General features: G+C 40.4%; 1 protein-coding gene across 5 annotated transcripts in view; it reads left to right on the top strand.

Moving 5' to 3' along the window:
• The window catches only part of ARHGEF28 (Rho guanine nucleotide exchange factor 28), a 314548-nt gene that overhangs the window by 158189 nt on the left and 137223 nt on the right, over positions 1 to 19136 (top strand). For all 5 annotated transcript variants that reach the window (XM_016953152.4, XM_001151367.8, XM_001151239.8 and 2 more), the window contains exons 8-9: positions 9555 to 9607; positions 10482 to 10542. In XM_016953152.4, coding sequence (XP_016808641.3) covers positions 9555 to 9607; positions 10482 to 10542 — 114 coding nt within the window. The remainder of the gene's footprint in view (positions 1 to 9554; positions 9608 to 10481; positions 10543 to 19136) is intronic.

The raw sequence follows: 19136 nt of genomic DNA, 5'->3' as shown, positions 1-19136 counted from the left end.
TAGTAAGTAAAATAAGGTTGCTTGGACATAAGCACTGCCATACTGAAACAGTTGATCTGATAACTAAGAGCTACTGAGAGACTAATGGGCAGGTAGCATAGGCAGCATAAGGACACTGGACAATGAAATAATTCACTTTCCTGGTGGGAAGGAGTGAGATATCATGAGACTTCATCATACTACTCAAGAATGGTCTGCAATTTAAAAAAATGTAGGAATTATTTCTGGAATTTTCTATTTAGTATTTTTGGACTGAAGTCAATGGCAGGTAATCAAAACCATAGAACATGAAATCCATGATGGCAGGGGCTACTGTATATGAAACTCCCACTTTTGAGATTCGGAATGCATTTAATGTTTTGTGGGCTCTAGTAAGTCAAGAAACCTATATAATCTTGTTTAACTTAGCAGTTCTCTAAATTAATGGATCACACGAGAGTCCTTTTTTCGCAGTTCTCAACCTCTCATAGAAACGGTCTGTGAAAGGTACTTTGAAAATGTTGTTCTTCCTCAACTCTGTGGCACTTCCCTCTCTGGATCTTATGTCCTCCATTTTCACTATCACCTGGGTTCCTGCCATCTGTTAGTCCAGTAATGCGCACACCAGAGAGGTGCAAGAAAGAATTTTTCAAACTGTTCACAGTCATCTTGAATATTCCAGATCATCCATGCCTCCCCCGACATCCCACTTCAATTCTTGATATCACATGGGAGGCTATTGCCTGCCTGGCATCTACTGGGCTATAACGCAACCTGAGAACAACTACAGTACCATTTGCCACTGTATGAATCCGCTTAAAAAATTATTTTGTAGTTCAAAAACGCTCTGCATTTGCTAACTGTCTTAACTTGGTGTCACTCATTTGTTACTTTGTTGGCTTCTCCCCATAAATTATCTTCCACATTTTCATTGACAAGGAAATAGGGATTGGAACATGTGTTACAATCACCAAGAAGAGAGGGCAAAATCATTTCCTTCAGGGTGGAGGCAGCCGCTCTCACTGGCTCAAAGTGGCTTCCCCTTTGTGATTCTGTGTGGGAGGCAGAAGAGGCTGTTGGTCCAAATGCAAGATTCAGGCTGGACAGCTGGACATGTGTCCTTAGGCCCATTTCCGTATCCATCCATTCAGTAAATATGTATTGACTGTCCATCACTTTATACCAGCCACTGTTCTTGGCAGTAACCAGAAAAAAGGCAAAGAGAAAAAACCTTGCCCTCAAGTAGTTTGCTTGCATTTAATTTCACTCAAGCATTTGTTAGCACCTGCTATGTGCCAGGCATTGTTCTAGGCACTGGGCACAACCTGAGTTAAGTCTATACACTCATGGAGCACTCATACCTATGGTCATCGGGAGGGGCATTTCTGGGAGTCAGGAGTCAATCCTACGCACTTTATGCATGAGGAAGTGGCAGCACAGAAAAGTTATGTAACTTACCTGAGGTGACACTGGCCCAGGCCGTCAGAACTCAGGTGATCAGTCCACTCCCTTACCGACCACACTATAGACGCCCACTACCCCTATAGAGCAGAGGACTGATCTATTTAGTGTCTGGACTGCTGGTCTAGAGTTCTCTCAGCATTTGGGGGGATAGAAAAAGCGCAAACATTGGAAACATTGCCTTGAAATGAGCTCTATTCCAAATGGTTCATCTCTCTCAAGTCCTTATGACCCGCAGGCACAGACATGTCTCGATGACACATGCCAGTAATAAGCTGACTTTGCTAAAAACCTCAGCTCTGCCGTGAACTGGCCTTTGAGCATAATGCAAGTGATTAGGCTGTTTGCTTTTGTGGAAAATGATGGGGTGGGGTGGAGGTGGCGGTGTCATTTAATACTTACTTCAGTGAGAAAATACAGATAAAGCACCTTGCCCAGTATTGAACATAGTGGATGTTTACTGAATGATGTCTAATCATGAGTGCAAGTTATATAACACACGCCTATGGTGGATTCAATGGTAAAGATATGTGTTTTGAGATACCAGGACCCAGCCATTCGTGTCGTGGTGACTAGAAGTGAGCAGATTTTTGCTTGAACATTCTGTAGACAAGGGTGCAGCACTTCCCTCTGTGATTTGGTTTGTGAAATGTAGACAGAGTTGTGTGGTGGATTTTCCTTATTTGAATATCTCCTGTGAGATATTACTGGGAAAACAATAGGGCTCTTATCCACACAAAGTGTTGTTTCCAAGATTTTTCATTTGAGACACTCTAGCTCAAGGGCTTTTTAGGAGAACTGTTGCAGATGGTTTAGATATCAAGATATAGGTCCTTTAAGCCAGGACAGCTGGGACCTCGTGTTGGGGACTTAAGACAGCAGTACTAGGCAGGCCGTTCTGCAGAGCTGATCATTCACTTGCATACACAGCTCTACCTTGACTCTCATGTGAAATATCTGGTCAAGGACTTGATAAATATTGTTTTCCTAGAAGTAGGGTAATTTTGGCATTTTCAACAAAAAAAATCATACCCAGCCCCAGGAAATGATTTGTAACTGTTGCTTTCATTTAGTATTATTATCATTATTATTAAGTTCTGGGATACATGTGCAGAACGTGCAGGTTTGTTACATAGGTATACACGTGCCATGGTGGTTTGCTGCACCCCTCAACCCGTCATCTACATTAGGTATTTCTTCTAATGCTATCCATCCCCTACCCCCTACCCTCTGACAGACCCTGGTGTGTAACGTTCCCCTCCCTGTGTCCACTTTATTCAACTCCCACTTATGAGTGAGAACATGCGGTGTTTGGTTTTCTGTTCCTGTGTTAGTTTGCTGAGAATGATGGTTTCCAGCTTCATCCATGTCCCTGCAAAGGACATGAACTCATACTCTTTTTTATGGCTGCATTTTACAGAGCAATTCAGCCTTTTCTGTATTTCCCTTAGCGACTGACTTCGCCAGTCCTCTTTCTTCTCCTTGTCACAGGAAAGAACAGTCTTCATCATTAAAGGGACCATGATATGGATAGGATATCATGAAGATATGATACTCATTTTGTATATTATTATTAAAAAATCAGTATTTTCTCACGCATAAATAAAAATTCTCCTCACCACTTAGTTTATCAAAGGATTAAAGAACCATAGTTTGACTTGGAAAGAACTTTAGAGATCATCTGGTTGAACCCACTGTATGTTTGAGCTCAAAACTCAGAGGTTCCCCAGAGCTCACCTAGATGCAACACATTTGGCTCATATCTGATATAGATACTTTATTCTAGCTGAGTCAGATAAGCAGCCTAGAGAGAAAAAAAAGTTTTAAACTCAACTAAGTATTCTAATAGAATTGCAGTGATCTTTACTTGAAAATATAGCTAAAGGTTAGTTTCTTTCTTGAGTTAAAGTAGAATCTAAGTTTGGTAAAAATGGAATTTTGTTTATGTCTTTGAAAGATGACTTGCTTAATTTTATTCAAGCCATTGATTAACTTAGGAAAATTATGCCCTGGCTTCAATTTAAAAATGCAGTTAACCCTTGAAAAACTCGGATTAGGGGCACCAATCCCCTGCACAGTCAAAAATTCATGTGTAACTTTGACACTCCTCAAGCTTAACTACTCATAGCCCACTGATGACCAGAAGCCTTGCCAATAACATAAACCATTGATTAATACATATTTTGTATGTTACATATGTTATATACTATATTCATATAATAAGGTAAGCTAGAGAAAAAATGTTCTTAATAAAATCATAAGGAAGATAAAATACATTTACCGTTTATTAAGTGGAACTGGACCGCCACAAAGGTCTTCATCCTTGTTGTCTTCACATTGAGTAGGCTGAGGAGCCAGAGGATTAGGAAGGGGTGGTTTGTCTGCGTGTTTTATCAAATTGTCAAAAAAATCTCCAAAAAAATTACCAATATATTTATTGGAAATAATCCATATAAAAGTGGACTCATGCAGTTCAAACCCATGTTGTTTAAGGATCAACTGTATAATGATTTAGAGCTTCTGTGTAATTGATAATTGCAACCAAATTTTGGGGCTGAGGATACTTTCTCTCCATAATTGAATTCTTTGCTTTAGAGATTTCTATGGTGGGCAGGGGCGGGGGTTCAGGAGATGTAAAAATCTGTATCATAAAAATTTATCAAACATGGAGTTATATGATTCAACAATTACACTCCTAGGCATATACTTAAGAGTAATGAAAACATGTATCTACACAAAAACTTTTACTTGAAAGAATGTTCGTTGCAGCATTATTAATAATAGACAGAAAGTGGAAGCAACTCAAATATCCATCAGCTGAGGAATAGATAAACAAAACAAAGTAGATACCTCCTATCTATCTATCTATCTATCTATCTATCTATCTATCTAATGGAATACTATCTGGCAGTAAAGAGGAATGAAGTACTAATACATGCTATGGCATGGGTGAATCTTGAAAACATTATGCTACATGAATCCAGTTTCAAAAGACTACATATTGTGCAATTCAATTTATATGAAATATCCAGAATAGGCAATTCTGTTGAGACAGAAAATAGATTAGTGGTTGCCTCGGGCTGGGGTGTGGAAGGAGGATGGTGAGGTGGTTGGGGAGAAATGTGGAGCGATTGCTAATGCGTGTGGGGTTTTCTCATTGGAGTGATGAAAATGTCCTAAAATTGATTATGGTGATGGTTGCAGAACTCAATATACTAAAACCCATTGAATTGTACACTCTAAATGGGTGAATTGTATGGTATATGAATTATACCTTAATAAAGCTGTCATAAAACATATATGGGGGAGTATATACCAACATTTAATGGTAGTTATATTGATTTTTTTTTAGTTTTTTTTTCCAAGTTTTTATTTATTTTATTTTATTTTTTGATACAAAAGACTTTATTGCAGCATGGGCTTCATGTTCACATTGGTTCTCCTTGCCCAGCAAGTCCCCCAGGGGCCTTGTGAGCAGCTCAGATAGATGCTGCACACACACTCAGTTTGTGTCACAGCTGAGGAACCCCAAACTAAAAAATCCCAAATCTTACAAGGAGACTGCTAGCAAGCCTGCCCAACCCTTGCACTGGAAGGGGCTATTATCTTTACTACTCTGGTCTGAAAACAAATCTGCCTTCATCCCCAAGGGAAACACTATTTCTCGGTTTCAAGACTGTTGGCCACAAAACCATCCTTCAAAAGATAATCCGGGAGAAAAGTTTTCACAGTAAGAGTAGGCACACCACGGAGAATGGCCTGCAGCAGTCTGGTGTTGCAAGAGGGCTACTGTGGCTCCAAAATCATTTCTTCATTGAACTCTATTCAGACAAAAAGAGCAATGGAAAAAGATCCTTTTGCCCTGCAACTTTTTTTTTTTTTTTTCTATTAGTGATAGAAGCCTTTTTTGGAGCGGTGCCAGGAAAGTTTCTATTAAGACTCTGGCCAGAATTGGATCATATGTTAACCTCCAGACAAAAAAACTGTGTAAGAGGAGGGAATTCTCCACTGTCTTAAATAATTACTTTTGTCTTTAAAAAAAGAAACACAAGTAATTTAAATGAAAAAAATATCCTGTATTTTAAAGAAGATGTCTTAAATTCTTTCTGAAACAATATAGAATAGAAATATAAAAATGATATGCCAAGGAGCACATTTTGGAGTTGCTTGAGGCCAAGGATTTCTTCCATCTTGGTTTCTTCTCCCCAGCTGCTGCTCAGTAGGGACCAGTGGAGCTTGTTGAATTGAGTGGAATGTTGGGCTCTCAATCACTGATAAGTCTCATTTTGATATTTCTGTAAGTAAGTGCCTCATTGTTGCTCCCAGTCCATATTTATACCGAGCAGGCAAAATGAAAGTTCTTATTAGTAGTCCCACTTTTAGGAAAAAAAAAAAGGAATAACTGGGATATTGAAACAAACTTTCAAAGTGTGACAACAGTCTCTGAATTAAGAGTGGCAAGTAGTCTCTCAAGTGCCTTTGCCATTTTAATTCCCTGGCCATTGTGAATTGAATTTGTACGCTAGGATAAAACATTGTAGCAACACATGCAGGTGCGGTAGTTAGTAGTGAAACAGCAATACTTACTAAGTGGAGAGGAAAAGGGTTGGCTTTTGGACTTACAGAGCCAGAAGGGTGGGAGGAAGTAAGGAGAAAAGGATTCATCTGTCCATGAATCTGGCAGCTCAGAAGTTGTGATAAAATAGCGCCAGTATTGGAAGTGTTTCAATTAGTTAATTCTAAAAAGTAAACAACTTTTCCTTCTCTGTCCTGATCCACAGCTTGTCTAACCATCCACCACATCTTGTCAGCTATGTATATTTTGGGCCACCAGATGTAGGTGGAGATGAGAAGCATTTATTCAGCACCTGTTAAGTGCAAAGCACCCAGCTTGGTGCTGGGGATACAAGGGTTGAGCAGAAATCGATCTGGTCCCAGCTCTCCCAGAATTGACAGCCTATTGAGAAAAAAAGATTCATTCAAAGACTATGAACCACCCACCATGTATGCCAGAGAGGCACAGAAGCTGCTATGAACACTACCATCAGGGTGTTTTTCTGACATTTGTGGGGGCAGGCAGAGCAAACTGAGGGCATGATCCTGGTTTTCCACCTGTGCTTTTGACACTACCCTGTAGATGTAAGCCAGTGGTGGACTTGGTTGTTAACAAGACAACACTGGTGGTCTGGCTGCGTCTGACCACGATTCTTCTGCCACATCCAAATGGTGATTAAAATCAGAATACCGAGCATCCTGTGTTTTTGGTGTAAGCTTTTTTATTTGCTTAAGTCTAGACTCTGTGGGCTCATTTGCAAAATAAGACAGTAAGACATGTGCATAGAGGTGAGATTTTTTAGGCGAATCTGCTTCTTAATGAGACACTGGCATGAATCTTACAGCGACTTAACCCTGTTCACTGGTGCAGTGTCACTAGTAAACATAAGTCTTAGAGATTATCTCTTGTTCCATTATAGTTTGGCAATTAAAAAAACCATGTTTATCAAGTTTGGCAAGTCTGATTTGGAGGAGTAATCCTTACTTCTGGGTGGGCTTGAGGGCAAGATTAATAGGCCTTTAAAACAGAATAGGTAGAGTTACTGATACCATTATCTGCTAAAGGTTGCTATAGCAATGAGTGGTTTGATTGCACTGTGTAATTTGTGGTACAGTGGGTTAGTGTAAAAGGATCCTACTAATTTAACAGAAACTCTCCTAGAGCAATTTAATTAATCCGTTAGAATGAATGCCAAATTCTTTGAAAGCTCTAAGATATGGTTCTGTTTAGTTCTAGGTTAATTAAAGATACATTATTATCTGGAATCAGCACAATATCACTAATATTTTTAAATAATTTTTGGATAAAGACTTTCTACATTTAAGTTATTTTTTAAATGATGAGGTACAATTTTTAATGAAGACATATATTTTAATATAGTTTGTGGTACTTGTTTTGAAGTGAAAAAAATTGCACTGGACTACACGGAAAAACGTAGGCATGGCAGTCTATAAAAACTAGTTCACTGGCCTTTTGAGAAGGGAAAGGAAGCTGGAACCTAAATGCACTACCAGGTGTGAACACATCCTCTGTAACTGCAAACTTCACTAACAGATGAGATTGCCTTTTCCATTAGCAATCTGGATAAAATGTGTCCTGTTCTTCCGAATAAATGCTGTATGTACAGAATTCTTTAGGAATGCAATATAATGATCATTTAAGAGTTTATGGCTGAGATGACTTTAAAGGAATGAATGTCCTAAAACAGGCAAAGTAAAAGGGTGTGACTCTTGATGTCTGTGCAGATGTGTCTGTTGAAACTCTGGTCCAGGTTATCCTTCCCTTCTTCTTTTTTTTTTTTTTTTTTTTTTAACGCCTTTGTGGTTTCTTTCCTACTTATCCCAATTTTCAGTGTTTGAGTATATGAGTTTCAAAACCAAACCAAATCCCTACTGTACACTTATAATGTGCCAAATACCATGGTAGGTGCTTCACATCAATTTTCTGCATCTATGTAGTGGGACAGAAATGCTAATTTTAACTATGTGTTTTGGACTTTGGCACTTGAAAGCAGGTCCTTGAAGGGTGAAAGCCCATTTTGACATTCCTACCTCTGGCAATGCCGTTCATGCCGATGTTACTCTGCTGCCACCTGGAGGCCTTCTGTGGGATGTGCATTTAAAGGCCGGCAGGGATGCTGTGTACACAAGCTGCCTGGGCTGGGTGTCCACTATGATCTTGTCCTCATTCCCTGCTGAGATCAGTTGACATGACCACAAAAAATTGGGGTTATTACTTTGTTTGCTGGTTATTTCCTTGTTGGTTTAATCATAGAAGCTAATATGCATTATAAATTCAAGAGCAATATACTATTGTGGCATGCAAATGTGGTATTACTTGCTTTCTGCAAAGCAAATTCAAAGTTATTGTTGTCCAGATTTTTAGAAACACAAGACAAGGATTGTTGGTTTCTCTGCTCCATCCTGATCTTATTACTTATAGCTCCATCCTTGTAATTTGTCATCTTTATTATGATTTGTCATGTAGAGCCATATAAATGAATACCTTATACATTTTCTAAGCATAAACATGGATGATAACTCCTAGCATTGTTGCCCAGAAGTGAGAAGAGCTTGAATAAATCCACCTGCAGATTTGGGGCATTAGATAAATTAATAGGAGTGACAAAACGGAATAGGGAAGGTCTAGGTAATGAACCTGCTGGAAAACTTCAGGCGTTTCCCCAGGATCAGCATAAAGCAGGGCTGTGGGGGAAGGGATGTGGAGCTTCCAGAAAAGGAGTGAGACCCCACAATGTTGTATGTTAATGCAAATCTGGGGTAGAGACTTTCAGTCATGTGTCCTTGCTAGGGATATCGAGTGCTTTAATTTTCCCCAGGCCCAAGCCTGTTCTTGGTGGTTATTTCGACAATAGTGGCTCTTGTTTAAGGGCAACTGAGTATTTGGGAACAGAACCAATCAATTAAACCACAGATAAAAATGCTGCCTTGGGTGAACCTTTTTTTTTTTTCTTCATCCCAGTACATCCTGACCACTACTGTTTCCAGGAAATCCTTTATTCAGAAAGAGGACACCCGGTGTGCCCGGGGCTGAGGTTGGAGCTGAGGGCTATGCTGGTGTTCTTGACCTTCAGTGATGTGTAAGGAAAAGCCAGACCTCTTATATAATGAATTATGCTCTTTTAAAACGTATTGAAATCTGTGGTATTTGAGGAAATAGACGTGGGATTTCCTCAGGTGGGTACGAGTCACGTCCTTACAATCTGCTATTTTGAAGAACTTTCGGTAGTGAGCTGCCTTCCTTTGGAATCAAGGGCATTTATTTATTTAATGATAATTTTTTCCCCTTCAGGATTTCCTGTAAGAGCTCCTGGGCTTGTTTCCATCTTAGTCCACACAGATAATACCAGAGTATGGACAGTCGGGTTATTAGACACTCTGCTCTGTGGAGAGCTGATTTTTAAGAGGCCTAATCTAAAAACCTATCTCTGTGCAGAAGGCTCCTGGGCAACTCATTTACACTTGTCAGCTAGTAGTTGTTGTTCTTCTTCTTAACAAGAGCTCCCATCAGCAGATCCTGATAATTATTTCTTTTGCAGAGTTTAAGAATTCAGTGTCCAGCAGATCAGCAGCCGAAAAGGAAGATATAAAGGTAATGAATGACTCCCTGCTTCTTTCTTTGCACGTCTTTCCATAAAGTAGAAATGAAGATTTAGTGGTAATAAAAATGTTTAAAAAACACTAAAAAAAGGATGTGCCCCAAGTCACTTTCAGAATAATGTGAAATTCTGTTTTCTTTTTCTTTCTTTTTTTTTTTTTTGAGATGGAGCCTCGCTCTGTCACCCAGGCTGGAGTACAGTGGCACGATCTTGGCTCACTGCAACTTCTGCCTCCTGGGTTCAAGCGATTCTCCTGCCTCACCCTCCTGAGTAGCTGGGACTATAGGCGCCCACCACCACGTCTGGCTAATTTTTGTATTTCTAGTAGAGATGGGGTTTTGCCATGTTGGCCAAGGTGGTCTCGAACTCGTGACCTCAGGTGATCTGCCCGCCTCGGTCTCCCCAAGTGCTGGGATTACAGGCATGAGCCACCGTGCCCAGCCCCATTTTCTTTATCAAATTCTCAATCCCTATTCTTTATAACCAAACCTAGCTATCTTTCTGAGTTGTAGTTGTATATGCAAGATGATTGAATACATTCTGCAAAACAAATTTCTACTTGAAGTTTGATGTTTATAGATATTTGACAACAATGTGATTACAAGAGTAAATCTGGGAGATGTCCTCTGAGAATAAAATAACCTGTGTACAGCTTTCACGTGTGTTTCAGCTTGGGATAGATTCATTACTCACTTTTAGCTGTTAAATAATATTAAGTATAAGACTAGTTTTCTGTTTACATGTGATGATACTTGTAACATGTTTTCATTGATGCTTTCCAAGGTTGTTTTTCTAGTTCACAAAAATAAACATTAGTGTAGCATATATGTAATTTTTTAAAAATCCACCTGACTTTATCTTTTCCAGTGTGTCAAAAGCCTGGTGGTTCAACACAATGAACATGAAGACCAGCACAGCCTAGATTTGGGTATGAAATAACGCTTTTACCTATACTCGTAGGGGCATCCCAGATCCAGGTTTAGAGTGGACAAGAAGCAAGTAAATTTTAACATAAAATATTCCTTCCTGGTAACCTTATCTATTTCCTGAAATGCATCCAGATAAATTTTATTTGTAGGATCATTTGTAATACTATGACTCTAGAGGTTGAGACTCCATTTACAATCTAAAAAACAAGGCAATCGAAGCTTTTCCTGAACAGTTTTACTCTGAGCCAGAAGCTGGCTCTGGACTTGTCATATGTTCCCTTGTTATTCCTGTGAAGTAGGCACTACCAGTCTCAGGTTCAGGTGAAGCAGTTGAAGCACTGGTGGAGAGTAGATGGTGGAACCGAGACTCATAACTTCATTCCACCTGGCCCTAGAATCTCCAAGCTTACCAAAATCCCATTTTGATGCCCAGTGGGGTCCCCTTGGAGCTGAGCCTATGTGATCTACACTGCTGAGCTCAGGAAAAGACCAGATGTTTGTTCTGGGATTTGAGTCTGATGTGAGTGTCCTTTCAGAGGAACCAGGTGTTCCTCCACCCTTGGCAAGGTAGAGGTATTTCCTCCCTCTGACCTGGGAATTCTCATCTGATTACAACATTCTGTTTCACAACTCCCTGAGGACCCCTTCCTAAATCTTCTCCCGGGTACTCTCTATTTCTTCAAGGCTAATTTGGACCCCAGCCCTATCTCTTGAGTTACTTAGCGGTGAATAGAGCATAATGAAGCTAATGGGGTGTTTGAAGATACAGGCTGAGCTATCAGCAGAGGCTGAGTTTGGGCACCTGGATGTCTGTGAAGACCTCTGGGGCTGACAAGTGAGAGGCAGATGAGCACGAACCATTCCAGTTGGTTTCCTCTGGTTCTGTGAAGCTGAGGCATCTCACACACCTGGAAGGCACACATGGGCAGGACAGTCTTAGAAGTTGCAAGGGGTGAGGTGTTGCTGATGGTAGTGACTGAGGGCTCAAGCTGATGTGAAATCAGGAAAAACTAAATCAATGCTCAGAGTGAGATTAATGGAGAAGGTGGATGACCCACGGGGTCACCGTGAGCCTACACGTGCATGGGGCTCCCTGGAGGCCGGGGGAGTGTGGTTGGTATGCTGTGCCAACACACGACAGAGCAGTTACAACCATTCGGAAATCATGCTGTGTAGAGCAGAGCAAGGAGGAAGCACCCTTGGTGTTGGTTGATGGTGTTGCTAGTAGCTTGGCCACATGCCAGAGGTGGTTTCCAGGATCTTGCTGCACGTGGCCCTACTGAAATTGGAACAGAAATTTAGACCCACACTGAGCAATATACACGTCCTTAATATTTTTGCTATTTAAGGTAAGAGTAATGATTTACTTACAGAAGAGGGGAAGAGGAAGGCAAAAAGAGAGCAAACATCTCTGTATAGATGGCTGTCGTGGGCCACTGATGTCAGGGCCATTGCTGTTACTCACGCACACAGGATGTCTCAGCTACAAATTGCATCATGCTCCTGGGAATGTTAGCTTTGAAGAATGTTTGCTAAGATGAATTGCTGGGGGAGGGAGGTAGGCTACTAAAAGTATTAAACACTGAGACGATCTTAATTTCAGGTTTTAAAAACTCACTCTAGTTTCAAACTTGTAAACTTGTGAGCAAGAAGCATGTGCTATGGAAATTGTAGTAGTTTGACCTCGTCTGAGTGTTTTGTCAGTAACATCATTAAGTCTGTGAAGGATTTGAGAAAGATAAATGAGCACAACTTTAGTCCAGTGATTTATGAAAAGGACCATGATGAGTGTTTGTTGTGCTAGCATTTTCTTTTTGGTTCATTTAAACTTTTTGAATTAATAAAGTCCCCTGAGTTTTTGCAAAGGAAATTATAACAGATTTTCAAAGAACCTGAGACAGAGAAGGGGACAGCAAGCTGTGAGCAATAGTCAGATGGTCAGACACAGTCTGGAATAGGAAATGGGCTCTCCCTGGAGGCCACTTCAACACTCTTTTGTTATTTGTTATCTGTTATTTTTTATTTTTTGAGATGGAGTTTTGCTCTGTTAGCCAGGCTGGCATGCAGTGGCGCCGTCTTGGCTCACTGCAACTTCTGCCTCCTGGGTTCAAGCAATTCCCCTGCCTCAGCCTGCCGAGTAGCTGGGATTACAGGCACCCATCACCATGCCCAGGTAATTTTTGTATTTTTAGTAGAGTCGGGGTTTCGCCTTCAAACTCCTGACCTCAAGTGATCTGCCAGCCTCGGCCTCCTAAAGTGCTGGGATTACAGTCATGAGGCACCACATCTGGCCTCTTTTGTTATTTTATAAGTGCTTTATTCTGCCCAGTCTCTGAGGAAATGCTGATAAATGGTGTGGGATAAACACATGATAAATGCTGATAAATAGATGTGTAAGTCTTTGCTGACTTGTATTATTCAGAATTGTGTGGTGTGGATGTGGCCTCATCAGTGACACAAGTGCTGTTCCAGTGGTGCCCTCTGTGCTGATGGACACATTTTATAGCTGTTCTATCCAGTGTAGTAGTAGCCTGTGGCCACCTACGTCTATTGAGCATGTGACATGTGACTGAGGAATCGGATTTTTAATTATCTAATTTTATTGTATTGGACAGGGCAGAACAGAGTAAGTTCCCTTTGTGGTGGTGTTTTCTTTCTCCTTCTAGAAGTGTTTTATGCATTTATTGTTTTCTATTTTTTTTAAGTTGTTGTGGTACATTGGAGATGTATATATTTTTAGGGTACGTGAGATGTTTTGGTACAGGCATGCAATATGAAATAAGCACATCATGGGGAATGGAGTATCCATCCCTTCAAGTATGTATCTTTTGAGTTTACAAACAATCCAGTTACACTGTTTAAGTTATTTTAAAATGTACAGATTAGGTTGAGTATAGTCACTCTATTGTGCTATCAAATAGTAGGTCTTATTCTTTCCATTTTTTTTTTTGTACCCATCCTTTGTAATGTTTTATTGACCTTTCAGGGCATCAAGAATTAACACTTACCATTAGTTTATAAGCTGAAAATGATGGTTGGAGAAATGTCTTGGGTGAGTAACAACTGGCACGCTCATCCAAGCCGGTGCCCCAGAACCAGCTCCGCAAGGAGCTGACATCTATGTCTAATGCAGGACATTATGGCCTCATTCTCTGCAGATGCTGTAAGGGGTCGGCATTTTGTAGAAGGGGAGAATCATCAGTTGAAGGGCTAAGATCTGCTTCTGTTGCTATCATAGTGCAGAGTGGGACTCCTTCATATTCTAGGCAGGTAGGATGGGGAAAAATGGCAAAGCATTTGAAGGAAACAGAAGAAAAGAAGGTAGATGAAATGAAATGGGTCAATACCAAAAATAAGAGAAAAAGGGTCTACTTGGCTCAAGTAAATGGCACTAAACGTGATTAAGAAATAGGATCTGGCCAGGCGTGGTGGCTCACGCCTGGAATCCCAGCACTTTGGGAGGCCAAGGTGGGTGGAACACTTGAGGTCAGGAGTTTGAGACCAGGCTGGCCAACATGGTGAAACCCTGTTTCTACTAAAAATACCAAAATTAGCCAGGCGTGGTGGCGCATGCCTGCGGTCCTGCTACTTGGGGGGCTGAGGCAGGAGAATGGCTTGAACCTGGGAGGCAGAGGTTGCAGTGAGCCGAGATCGCACCGTTCATTGCACTCCAGCCTGAGCAACAGAGCGAGACTCCATCTCAAAAAGAAATAGGAACTGCTTAAAGTTTTGATCCTATTTCTTAATCATATTTAATGCCATTTACTTGAGCCAAATGGACCCTTTGGGCAGCAGCAAATGTTGTGCCAAGGAGAAGGGGAGTGAACATCTTGCAGGAACAAGTGGACAGCCTGTGGGAAATGGAGTAGATGGGGAGTCTCAGCTGTAAAACTGGAATCCCAATTGCAAACAAAGATGCATAAACCATCACTGAATCAGCAAAGCTGCGAATGGCTTGATTAGACACTATCTTGCAAACTCTACTTTTAAGAGGTTGAATCTGAAAAAATAAAGCTATGTGGCTTTGGTTAGAAATTAAGATATCCAGTTAAAAGTTAAGTTCCTCCTTGAGGACTGTGAAACCATAATGCCAGTGTCTCAGGGGGAATTACAGAAGCTCCTGGAACATGATGCTCCTGTTCTTTCATCGAATAATATGTCAAAGTGTGAGTGAGGTTGTGGGTGACAGACCAGATGTGGTGATACTCATACTGAAGCTGATTTTCCTGCAATAATATATCACTCATGGTCTGCATTAGATTAAAGAGGACATGAAATTTATTTGGCCAAAGCTGAATATCTTATGACTATTTGGATGGAAAAAATGAAGGGTTGGTGAAACTGACATGTCAAAACAAGAACTGTGTGAGCATGTTTTGACTTTCCCTATGAGGGAAGGTGATAGGGAGATAGAGACACTCCCTATAGGTGATAGGGGACATGAGGATAGCACTGGCTGGCATCCTCCTTTCTGCTTGGAGAGTCTCAGTACTTTGAAGCTCTAGGCATGAAGCGCTGCCTCATCTACTCTTCCAGGTCTGGCTGGTAGAGAGTGGGCTTGGTGCAAGTGCCAGAGAAGATATTAAGCATAGTATCTTGCAAAGTAAGCCTCTTGGAAAAAAAATTATGTTAGTCTTCTATAATTATAGAAATAATAAATGTTCACAATAGAAAAATTGGGAATTTTAGAAAGAGTAGAAAAAGAAATCCCTATAATATCCCCACCCAAAGGCAGTTACTATTAAATTTGGGTATATTTCCTACCAGCATTTTTTCTCATGCATGCATTTCTTTTTTACGTAGCTGTGATCATGAAAACAAGATAATTCGTGTCCTGTGTTATTCATTTGACATATTCCATAAGTAAGCTCCATTATAGAAAGTAACTTAAAATGATGTTGTATGTTTGTTTTTGTTTGTTTATGTTTTAATAAAGCATGTGGATTACTTCTATAAGACGAAAGGGAAAATGTAGATCCTATGCACAAGTATTTATTTCCCTCCAAACCCCCTTTTTATAATATGTATTGTTGATTTTATAGAGTGACCTGATCAGTACATGTAGGGGCTCAAATCACAGCTATTCTTTAATACTTTGGGTTACTTCATTGCTATTATTGCTTGTTACTAATATGTAAGATGAGGAAAAGACAACCTTTTGGTGGGTGTTGGGACTGGGAGGGAGGGCATTGAGGACAGATGAACCAAAGCTGGATATGGAAGGAAACCCGACTTCATACCAAAAAAAAACAAAACAAAACAGAAAAAAGAAAGAAAAAACCCGTCTAGAGGCCAGTTGGGAAAAGAAGGAAGCAGAAACAAACAATAGGATATGAGGTTCAGATTTCTTTACCAAGAAGACACAGATCTTTCGTGACTGTAGACAAGACCGAGAGAGAAACAAAGCCTCCCCACCCCGAAAGTCCCCTGAAAGGAAAAACATTGGGAAAAGGGAACTGGTAGGAAATGACTGGAAGAACCAAAGAAACAGTCCTCCTAAACAGAATGTTAGGTGGTACGTAATACAGGTTTTCAGGATCTCCATTTGTGGGCATACTGGGAGAGTGCAGGCCTACATGTGCTAGTGGTGAGCTGGGGGGAAATGGTGCAGTCAATAGTGCTAGTTTGGCAAACAACCAGATAATAGAACTAATTAGGTTAGTTTCTCTTCTTATATTAACCAAAAGTTCTTATATTAACTAAAAGTGCTATTATAAAATAGCACTTGTAAGTCGCCTGTGGAAAAGAACGTTTTGAGATGTTTTTAAAGAGGATCTTGGCCGGGCGCGGGGGCTCACGCCTGTAATCCCAGCACTTTGGGAGGCCGAGGCAGGCGGATCACGAGGTCGGGAGATCGAGACCATCCTGGCTAACACGGTGAAACCCCGTCTCTACTAAAACTACAAAAAAATTAGCCAGGCGTGGTGGTAGGCGCCTGTAATCCCAGCTACTCGGGAGGCTGAGGCAGGAGAATGGCGTGAACCCGGCAGGCAGAGCTTGCAGTGAGCCGAGATCGCACCACTGCACTCCAGCCTGGGCGACAGAGCGAGACTCCATCTCAAAAAATAAAAAAGATAAAAAAATAAAAAATAAATGAAGAGGATCTTAAGCATGGCATCTTAGAAGCTGTGACCCCTGTGAGTGGAAGCTGACCCTCTTGGCTGTTATTTAATAACACATGTGTATCTAGACTGAAGCCGCAAGAATGTTTCGTGAAACATGGGGGGGGGGACCTTAGCAGAACTCTTCTGAAAAATACGTTTTCAATCCTAATTTTTGGCAGATCTCTCTCTACACCCCAGGCTACAGAGCTTCTGTGTAGTCCTTTCTTTTTTTCTTTTCTCTTTTTTTGGGGAGTTGGGGGGTTATCTCTTTACCACAAACTAAAGCTTCCCAGTGAATCATTTTGAAGTAAAGGGGCTGGAGACAGTGAAATATCCCAAGAAGACCACTGGGAAGGCAAAGTTATTTGTATAAATTCCAACTCAAATTTTATTCTTTTTGTTCAAGGAAATTTTCTTACTGTGGTTGTTGAGGTTTCAAAACCAAGGTTGAGAATCACGGTCAGAGATCCCTGAGGGAGCTCAGCAATGCTGAAATCACCCCTAACGTACTGGGTTTTCAGTAGTTTTGGGAATTAGAGAAATGGAGTTCTACTTTTATCTCAACTGATCACAAAAGGTATTAATGAAAGTCCATTTGTATTAGGTTCACAGATTTTCAATGATTATCACCAGTGAGATCACAGATCTGTGGGAAATAGGCAAACTTTGGGGGGAAAAAGTGTTGAAAGAATTTCCTAACCACTTCAACTTATGAGATGATTAAACCTTTAAAAGTTAATTATTTTTGAACATTAAGAAGAATCAAGTGACTGTAATTTGCTGTCACAGGGTCATTTGTTGGACTTTGAAGTGTACAGAATGGGATGAAGGGAGTGGGTTGATATTTACACTGATGTCTTAAGGGCATTATGAGGATGCCTGATGCTTGGCATTAGTACTAACCTACCTTTAGTACATTCTAAATTACCTTTTTCTTTCATTTTACAACTTTCTGAAGTGTAACAAGGGAGGGAAAAATGGCAGTACTTTCTCTGAACTCTAAATTTTCCTTCTCCAAAATAAGATCCTTGACCCCAAATAAATCAGCTTAGTGACTAAGCAAATTTCATGTATTCCATTCCTAAAGACTCCCTTAGTTTGATATTTCAATAAAATGATTAGATTATAAACTTCAAACAAATAGAAACTCTTAAGAAAATGACAACAAATGTACAAAACATGAAACAAGTGAAAAATATGAAATATATTCTGGAAATGGTATCTATAAAGTTTGTTTTATAAAAAGTTAAAATAATACCACTAAGGGATTTCTTCCCCTTTTCTTGTGTTGAAACACTTCAGAATACCCATGTTTATAGGCATTTACAAAAAAAAAAATTACATTTACAAAGGGATAATTGGCCAGCAAGCTCGATTGCAGTGTGTGTGTGTGTGTGTGTGTGTGTGTGTGTGTGTGTGTTTGCAGGCTTGTTTTATACTGAGTATCCAGTGGCTAATTCCTTGGAAGGGACTTTAGGGCAATTAAGATTCTGGTTAGCTTTCATGCCAGGTAGCACAAGTTCTAACAATTTATTGGTACAATTTGCTTTACCTTTTAGAGTGGCTAATTTAAAGAACATTTTTATGAAACGTGGCTCCTTACTTGAAGCATGGGCAAGAAAGCCAACAGAATTTATTCCTTTTCCCCTGCAACATCACCAAATAATTGATTTGGAATGAGAATTAAAAGAACATTTGACAGTTATGAAATGTATACTTACTCCGATACTTCTGATTAGTTGTGCAACAAATTCATGACAAATTACCAGATTAATTTTTACTTTATTTCTTCAGGACTGGGGTTTTTCGATGGTTTCAACTTTAGAATCTTCGCATTTGAAATTAGATAACATATTCCTGTCTGCTTTCAGCAGAAGTTTACTCTCCAACTCTTGCTGGTGCTCTGGGCCAGTATCAGCAGGTCCTCCAGATGCCTGTGGCTTAGATTTGTATTCCCTAATGTTGTCCACGAAGAGTTTCTGTATGGGACCAAGTTTCTTGTTAAATGCCACTGTGTAACACCAACGTTCCTCTGCAAAGGGAGTGAGACTACTGACCGAATGACAGAGGAGAACTTGAAGAGCCTCTGAAGAATCATGGTGACTCTATGTGCCTGAGCCACCACCTCTGCCACTGCTGTCAGAATCTACTCTTTACATTATGAGGCTTCACTGAAGATGTGTCGCTCAAGTATAGGGAGAAGTGATACAATCAGAGGTCAAATAGGAGGCCCACTAGGAAGCAGTCTGTTGATTCTTCGTAATATTTAAAATAACAGAAAATCAGAATAAAGAGTTAAGTTGGGCTGGGTGCAGTGCCTCACGCCTGTAATCCCAGCACTTTGGGAGGCCAAGGTGGGAGGATCACCTGAGCTCACAAGTTCAAGACCAACCTGGGCAACATAGTGAGACCCTGTCTCTACAAAAATTTTAAAAAATTAGCCGGGCATGGTACATGCCTGTGGTCCTAGCTATTCAGGAGGCTGAGGT

The sequence above is a fragment of the Pan troglodytes genome, chromosome 4 (genome assembly GCF_028858775.2).
Source record: "Pan troglodytes isolate AG18354 chromosome 4, NHGRI_mPanTro3-v2.0_pri, whole genome shotgun sequence".
In the NCBI taxonomy this organism is placed as follows: domain Eukaryota; kingdom Metazoa; phylum Chordata; class Mammalia; order Primates; family Hominidae; genus Pan; species Pan troglodytes.
The sequence above is the reverse complement of the archived record's forward strand: the minus strand, read 5'-3'. Positions and strand labels throughout refer to the sequence as shown.